Raw genomic sequence first — 8,561 nt, forward strand, 5'->3', positions numbered from 1 at the left:
CTCCAAAGCCAGGGAGGCCGCACAGGACCCTCTGGTGGTTTGTGAAGGGAGACAGGCCTGGGTCTGCCTGTAGGGGATGGATCTGGCCCCCTATCTGTGCTTCCCCAGGACCCCCAGGGTGATACACCATCTCTGCGGGTCTCTCTTGTGGCTGGGGATAGAGTTCTGAGGAGTTGAGACTCTTCATTAAGAACGAACAGTCCCCAATGGCTATTTATTCATAAAGCCAATTTGAGGCTTATGGATAAAACAATCCCCTGAGTTTATTTAATAAAATCCAGTATTTATCTAGTGCCTGCATTGGCAGTGCCATGCGGGGCTGGTGAAGGAGCCCACGGTGGCTGTTCCCTGCAGCTGGAAGTGCCCTGCAGTCCTGCCTGCCCCCGCCCCGCCCCCCGCACCCCTGCCAGGTGGCAAAGGCCCTGCCTGGGTTCACAAAACAGGAATCTCACTATCTCTTCCCAGAGACCAGGCACGGAGTCCTCCCCACTCTTATAGCTCATGTTGAGCCACAGGGTTGAGGGGGCAGAGATGAGATGGTGGGGATGGGACCCCAGAAATAGACCATGAAAGTCACCAAGGTGATCATGGTCACTTACCTCCCCATGGTCCTGCCCAGTGGGGCCTTGTCCAGCTTAGCCCCTGCCCCCCAACTGCCCCAGGATGGTTCCCTGAGCAGTGTCTCTGGCCGCAGCTCACGGGGCCGGCTGGGTGAAGTGGGCGCTGCTCACATTTAGCCACAGCCTGCGGGACCCTGGGGTAGAGCTGTCCTGGCCTGGGCCCTGGGAGGGTTCCCAACTGATGCCCTGAGAGGGAACAGCAGCTGCCAGCACCCCCAGCCTGTGCTTGAGGGTGACAAGAGCTCCACCGTCTGGGCTCTCACTAGCAGCAGTGAGGACGACAGCTCTGCAGCCCAGGACATGGGCATTGCTGTTATTCCAGCCAGGTGTGGAAATAGCGTCTCTGACAGAGAGGGGTCTGTCCCAGGTCATAGCTGGTCCTGGGCTGAGCCAGGCGTGGAACCCAGTTCTAGCGCTCACGTGTGGTAAAGGGAGGGCTGGCAGGGAATGGTCCAGGTCTCAGCACAGTTGGGCTGTGTCACCCAACCCCACCCTTCCCAAGTCTCAGCTTTCTCACCTTGAGACCCAAGGGCAGGGGGTCATTGGTCATCTTAGACATGCTGAGACCTGTCCGCACCCTCCCTGCACCCCTCCCAGTACAGCTTCCCAGGGAACCTCACAGTCTAGGTGACGCCTGCGCCTGAGCTGCTTCTACTCTGCGGGCCCCACTGGCCTCTGCATTTCCCCTGACACCAGGCTGCCCACTTCCAGGTAGCCCAGACCCTGCCCAACAGCTGCTAGTGGAGAGACCCCCCCACACCCTGGCTTGGCCGATGTGGCAGACACAGGGGCACTGTTGTCCCCCCAACTGCTCAAGAGGTAGAGGAACCCAGAAGCTTCAGGCACCTGGGAAGCGCCTCTAAAAGCAGTGTTCCAGTCCAGGTGTTGGGGGGCACTTGACCACCCCAGGAGTCGGGAAGTTCAGTGCCAACTCCGACACCTGACTTGGCTCCAGGTGCCCCTATCCTGAGGGGCAGGTGGGGACCTGAAGCTGGGTTGGGAAACAGGTGGGCCACAGAGGCATCCTTAGACTCACTCCGACAGTGCTCAAACCCAAACCAGCACCCAGCACTCAGGACCTGAAGTGGCCCCTTCCCAGAGCCACCGGATTCAGTCCTGAAGGGGTCCCCAGCAGTTTTCACAGTCCAGCCTTTTCCTGGAGCCCAATATGTCAAGTGGAGCTTTTCTCATAGGGGCAGAGAGGGTGCCTGTGTGGCTGGACCCTATATTGCCCCTCTATCCAACCTCCACAGCTGTCCCTAAGGAACTCTGCAAAGCACAGCTCTGGAATCAACACCCATTGTTTTATACCCCTGGGAACCGAGGAGGGGGTGAGGCTCTACACCAAGGCCTCCCACACGACAAGGACCTGCAGTGGGCTGCCCCATCGGTAGCACCCAGTATCACAATCAACCAGCACTGACCAGGGAGACAGAGAACACCACACCTCCCCACTCACATGTATGTACACATGCAGACATGCGTACACAGGCATACACATGCATGCACACGGAGCAGAGGGCATCTAGACGGGGATGGGTTCAGGCTAGTGCAGCTCTGGTCAGCAGACTGCCACAAGGCGGTCTCTATCCTGTAGGATGACTTCTGCCCCTCACACTCTGCAGATGCAGGTGGTAGGTCAGCTGGGTGAGAGCCCCTGGATACTGGGGAAAAACATCCCATGCTGAGCTCCCGGACTGGAGGGAGCAGTCACCCCCCAACACGGGTGGGTGGCGCAGCCTCCTCCAGCACCCTGCTGTCACTGGCAGGAGGATCCAGGCCAGGTGAGAAGCAGCAGTTGGGGTCCTACCACTGGGCTCCCACAGGTGCCTCAGACAGCACAGGGTCACCCGGACCACAGGAGGGAAGGGGCTGGGGGCTACAGGCAAATGCCCCACCCTCGAGTCAGGCATCCACCACCCCTCCACAGTTAGTTCCTAGAGGACAGACAGGCTGCCAAGGACTCCACCTGCCTAGGATATGCACCTGGTTTAGCCATGCAGCCCATGTGCCTACAGCAGCTCTGAGGGTGGCCCTACGATCTCCCACAAGGCAGCAGAGGGTCACATTAGGCTCTATGCTGAGAAGTCACAAGTGTCCCACGACAAGCACAGGCCACAGGCAACTTCCCCAAGTGGTTCCCAAGGAAAGGAGGGGCATGTGGGACCCACCGTGCAGACTCCTGCAGCCTCACACTCCCTGTGGAGATACAGAGTGGGTGAGAACAGCGTCTTTCCCTACCCAGGCCAGCAGACTCACCTAGATAACAAGTACCTGGGTGTGAGAGGGCGGGTGGTGACAAGTGCAGGCAATGATGAGTGCGGGCATCCTCTGCTGTAGGCACTGGTGTGGGAGAAGCTCAGAGTTGACCACTGCACCCTTGCCAAGGTCTACCTGGGGAGGCAGACAGTCTCACCCTGGGGCCCACTCCTGTAGCCCAAAAGGTGTCAGTGATCAGTCAGTTGAGGTTCAGAATCGAACAAGGCACCCATGGCCACTGCAGGAGCCAGCAGAGCTTTGAAAACATCCCCTGTGGCATCAGACACCAAGGGTGGCCAGGGTGGGAAAGACCAAGCCTGCCTTCTAAGGATCAAACAGACCGGGGTGCAGGGGCCATGGTTCGAGGAGAGCTTGTCCAGCCATGCGGCCCTGAGCCCCCTTCCAGGGAACAGGGTATCCACTGGCTGGCTCAACCTCTCTGGGCTCCAGAGCAGGTGAGATCTGGCACCAGAGCAGAACTGCTCACCTCACTGTGGAGGGGAAGAGGCAGCACTGGCTTCAAAGGCACCTGTGACATTCCTGCCCATGACAGCAGTCCTGCTAGCTGGGCATGGGTGTGTAAGGTATAGACATCCATCCACCACGTCCACTCCAGACAGCAAGGCTGACCCAACAAAGGCAGGACTGCTGGGATTAGCAAGGTGGGCATCGGTGCCTCTGCCAAGGGGCTTGAGCTTCTGTACCTGCAATTCCTACTTCGTGACGCTGCCACCCTCCCCTCAACGGCAACCAGCCGTCCTCTCATTAGGCCATGTCCTGTGTGTGTTGCGTCTTTCATTAATGCAGTCAGCACTGCCCCATCCTTCGCCACAGCATCCCCAATGGAATCCCAGGGTCAGGAATGCACAGCAATCAGGCAGCACCGTGGCAAGGACGCCCACGGGCCCATATAAACCAGGGAGAATCTGGGCGCCACACCTCCCAGACGAGGACCAGGAGACGTTCACCCAGCCCTGGACCCAGGGACCCACCAGCCCTCCGGGAGCAGGCCCTGCCGCATGGTGAGCACAGCTGCCCTGCCCCAGTGGGAACCCCAGCTCAGGGCCTCGTCTGGCCAGAAGCTGGGCACAGGCAGTCAGTGGGTAGCTAGAACCATGGGGCAAGGGAGGCCCAGAGAGGTGGAGAAACTTCACTTTGCTGACAGTCCTAGCAGTGAAGACTGGCCACAGGGGCCCTGCCAGAGCCAGTGCCACCGCCTCCTGCCCTGTGCTTTTCCTGCTGCCTCCTGGACTCTGGGACCCAAAGCATTTGTGCTGAGGGCCCATTTTCAGTGGCAAATGCTCCCAGTTTCTACCAAATTCTTCACGGGTCCATGATCCCACGGGGAGAAGGGCCACTACCTGCTCTACCAAGATAATCACCTTTCTAGAGAACCAGAGGCCACCTCCAGGTGGATTTATCCACCAGGATGAAAATGTTCCCATCCACAGAGCAGCTTGCGAAGTGTTCTTTACGGGGAGAAGGGGAGGGCTAGCCCCTGCTCCTCCCAGGCCCCAGGGATAAACAGGTCAGGAATCACTCCAACACTGTGCCTAGAGAAGCTTGGGAGAAGTGGATTAGGGGAGAAAGGAAGGGGGGTTTAAGAGGGGGTGTGAGTGCTTTTTATTTTTTTCTATTGATAGGGTCTTGCTCCATGGCTGAGGTTAGAGAGAGATGTGGCATCATCATAGCTCACAGCTCAAGTAATCTCAAGTCCCAAATAGCTGGGACTACAGGTGCCTATCACTGCACTTGTTTTTTTTTTTCTGAGATAGGGTTTCTCTCCTGCTCAGGCTGGTCTTGAACTCCTGGGCTCAATGGATCCTCCCACCTCAGCCTTCCAGAAGCTTAGGATTATAGGCGTGAGCCACCGTGCCCGGCCCCATTATTATTTTTTTAAAGCTTCTGGCTGAGCACACTTCTTTGAAATGTTTTCAAAGGAGCCTTTTTGGAGAGGGCTCTGGGGACTTCTGCCCCTTCTTCTGCACAGCTAGTGTTCTCCATTCTAGTCCCAGTTCTACTCTATGAAGGATGAGCCAGCTATGATGCACCCCTGGCCACTACTAAAAAGGCCTCCTTTCTGAGGGGAGGAGCAGTTGTTGCTAAGGCAGGGGTGCTCTGGGGGGTTCTGTTTCAGGCCTTAAGACTGTCACGTGTGGTACAGAATAGGTCACGGCACATATTACATCTGGGCTTGAACCTCAGCTCAGTCACTTTAAGGCCGTAAGATCTTGGGGAAGTGACCTTGCCTGCTGGAGTGAGACACTGCCTCTGTGAAGTGGGGCTAAAGTAATGCCCCCCAGAACAGGGCTGTGAGGATCATGCTAATATGTATGAATGGTATCATCCACAGGCTTGGCACACAAAAACATGAATCCAGGCTCGGTGCCCATAGCGCAGTGGTTACAGCACCGGCCACATACACCGAGGGTGGTGGGGTTGAACCTGGCCCAGGCCAGCTAAACAACTGCAACAAAAAAAATAGCCAGGAGCCTATAGTCCCAGCTACTTGGGAGGCTGAGGCAAGAGAATCGCTTAAGCCCATGAGTTTGAGGTTGCTGTGAGCTATGATGCCCTAGAACTCTACCGAGGGTGACAAAATGAAACTCTGTCTCAAAAGAAAAAAAAAAAGATCATGAATCCAGACTCTACACTTTCTAGCTGTGCAGCCTGGGCACGATCTCTTAGGCTTTCCAACATTTTTTTTGCCCAGAAGACTAAAAGTACCTATGAAGCAGGTCTATTGTGAAGACGAAATACAACAGATGGAAATGAAGCTCTTAGCTCAGAGCCTGGCATAGTGGCAGTGTTCCCTAGGGATTGCCTAGGCCCCACCATGTTTGCACGCTGTCCCCCAGGTAGGGGTCCAAGTTAGGCTGGGACCACCAAATCCATTTTCTGCTTTTAGGAGCAGCTAATTTCCATGTTAAAGAGACATGAGCAGGGTCTGCCATGTCAGATAAACAGCTATTTTTTTATCACCCATTTATTATCAAGTTCAAAGCTAATGGAGATTGATGCTTTTAACTTCCTACCCTTTGGCTTTAAAATGATGTGGCCCAAGAATCAATAATTATAAAAGAAAAATGAACCCAAATTCCCTTGGCTCTCCTGGGTCTGCCTGGGCATGGGTCTGCCATCCAGCAGTGGTGGCATCACGTGCTAAGCTGCCAAGGCAGTGAGATCCAGGCGACTCCAGGAGAGAGAGAACCTGCCCTGTTGGTTCAATCAGCTCCTGGTCCTGCTAATACAATGAAGGCCTGGTGGTCCCTAACATTGCTGGGAGCTGGGCTCACTGACGGCTGCTCAGGGCATGGGAAGGACTTTGGACAAGCTGCTGTGCATGCACATGCAGACTGTAACTTCTTCCTGTTTCCTCTGGGTCAGATGATGAGCCCTTACTCCCTGGCCTACCTCCTCCTCCTGCCGCTGGTCAACTGCTCTCCTCTACGGGACAGAAGAGGACCCACAAACGCCCTGAGTAGCTTTGCAGCCAGAGTGGGCTGGTCCATTCCGGCAGAGGGGCTCCGACCCCACTTCATGTGGGGGTCTTCTCGGTGGTCAAGAGCTCCGTGGCCACAGGCCCTGCTTGTCAAGGCCAAGGAGCTGCAGACACTGGGCAGAGTGTATGCTGGCTTCAGGCTCCGCTTCAGGAGGCAGGACGAAGGCAGCGAGGGTACCAGCTTCCTCCCTGTCGATGGTGAAAAGGCCAGCGGCCTATTAGGAAACCTGGCTGAAGAGCTCAATGGCTACAGCAGGAAAAAGGGTGGCTTCAGCTTTCGCTTCGGCCGGCGGTAAGGGCCAGGCTCCCTGGAAGGACATCTTTGTGGACTCTTCATCGATCTTCACTCCCATCTGCTCCTCCAGGCTTACAGATGTAGATTAGTATTATGAATAATCAGCGGTAGGATTGGTTAGGTGTTCACTGACTTTTGATTTCTAACTTTGCTAAAGTAAAGAACTAGGTGGTGTCAAGAAGGTGACAGAAAGCAAGCTGTCTCTTGACTATGAGGACAATGCTGCAGCTGTTCCAGTTCACTGGCAGGACCCCGTCGGTCTCAGCCTCTCTCCTCTCCCAGGTCTGGCTCTGAGCAGTGCGCTGGTCCGCGTGGCATGGAGGTGAGGCTGTACAGGGCCACGGATATGAGCAGGCACAGCAAGGCAGCTGACGGAGCAATGCCAGCAGGGTGATCAGTTTTGACAGCCTCCCTAGGGACACAGCAGCTGACAAAGTTCATCTGTGAATAAGCACATTCCATTGGGTGCAGAGTATGGCTCCAAAAGTTAAAAATTAAAAAAAAAATCTTATGCTCCATCCTATGAACAAGATTCCGCTGGTGAGAGCCCCCTTCGGTGGTGTGCCAACCCCTCACGGCTGTCCTTCTCTGAGGTGCACTGTTTGTCATACCAGGCGTCTCTGGAGGGAGAGGCAGACTAGGAGGGAACTGTGTTGCTGTGACAGGCTACGTTTCCGATGTTCAAACGTAAATGTGTTTTGTGTCTTTTGAAATAAAAGTTGTAACTGCAAAGCCATAATGGAATGCTGGCCTCTTCCCTGAAGGTCCTCTGTGCCTTAGAACGTGGCTGTCTGGAGCACTTGTCCGAGTGCCTTCCTTTTGGGGAGATGGAAAACCTGCTGTGTATCCACACACTCACCCCCGACCCCCCAGCCCCTTAGCTGACAGCTGGCCAAAGGTACAGGGAGACACAGTACAGGTACTTTTCTCTCCTCTACTTGACGACTCCTTCCCTGGTTTTCTGAGAACAAGGGGCTTTCAGAAAATAACTTTTCCACCCCAGGGAAGGCCTGCGCTCAGCCTGGACTAGCTGCAGCCCTGGGTCCCGGCAGAGCATCCACTTCAAAGGCTGCTTTAGTGTGTCCTGCATCCCATCCCGTCAGGCGCGGCAGTCAGATGCTGCTCACTCCCAGGCTGGCTTCCACCAGAGAGATGAGAACTTACATTGATGTTACCATGGCAACTTCTCCCCTCCTCCTTTCGAGCTGCAGCTTGCCCCGTTCACAATTGAATAATTTTCCATTGAGCTGTCACAATTAATTGGTGGATTTTTATTAGCCTTTTAAAACCACACTGGGCTGGGCCCAGCTTGGCGCCTTGGAGTATTTCACAGTGTTTTCCATTCTATTAGTGACTTACATTCTCCAGAAGCAGCTCTCAATCCTCCACAGCCAGAAAGCCACTTTATTAGAGGGTGACAGATCTGAGCCACAAAAGAACCAACCTGACTGGGGAGCAGAAATGGGTGGTGAAGTGGGAAAGGAACACAGGTGTCACAGCAGCACCTCACGTTACACACCTGACCTTCTCTGGGGCTCCTGCCACTTCCGCCCATGGCAGAGGCCTCCTCTAGGCTGGTGAGGTGCCCTGCCTCTTGGGGCTTCTGTGACAGGAGAAAGACAATGGAACCTGAGCCAGGGGGCCACACCACTCTTTCTGGCCTCCACCATTATCTGAGGAAGAGGTGAGTAAGGTGCCTCCTGCAAAGGGATGCGTCCCCAGCTGCTCACATCACACTGATGGGAAAGGACACATTCCCCAGGGTTCTGTTAAGGATGGCCATGGCACTTACAGGTGGACAGACCTTCTCACTCCAGGGGTGCTCACCCCCTCCCCCATTCCACTTGGTTTGTTGAGGATGGGAGAAGTGGTGATCTGGAGCACT

At 55.3% G+C, this 8,561-nt stretch overlaps 1 protein-coding gene across 1 annotated transcript; it reads left to right on the forward strand.

Moving 5' to 3' along the window:
- Positions 1–6,266: 6,266 nt before the first annotated feature.
- QRFP (pyroglutamylated RFamide peptide) lies at positions 6,267–6,677 on the forward strand. Its single transcript, XM_003794893.1, has one exon. It carries the CDS (start codon positions 6,267–6,269, stop codon positions 6,675–6,677), a length of 411 nt encoding a protein of 136 aa, XP_003794941.1.
- Positions 6,678–8,561: the final 1,884 nt, after the last annotated feature.

The sequence above is a fragment of the Otolemur garnettii genome, unplaced genomic scaffold (assembly GCF_000181295.1).
Source record: "Otolemur garnettii isolate 467f Iridium unplaced genomic scaffold, OtoGar3 scaffold00087, whole genome shotgun sequence".
Taxonomy (NCBI): domain Eukaryota; kingdom Metazoa; phylum Chordata; class Mammalia; order Primates; family Galagidae; genus Otolemur; species Otolemur garnettii.

What these genes read in the sequence shown, in the direction of transcription:
- QRFP (XM_003794893.1), top strand. Translation starts at nt 6,267, where the DNA reads ATGATGAGCCCTTACTCCCTGGCCTACCTCCTCCTCCTGCCGCTGGTC.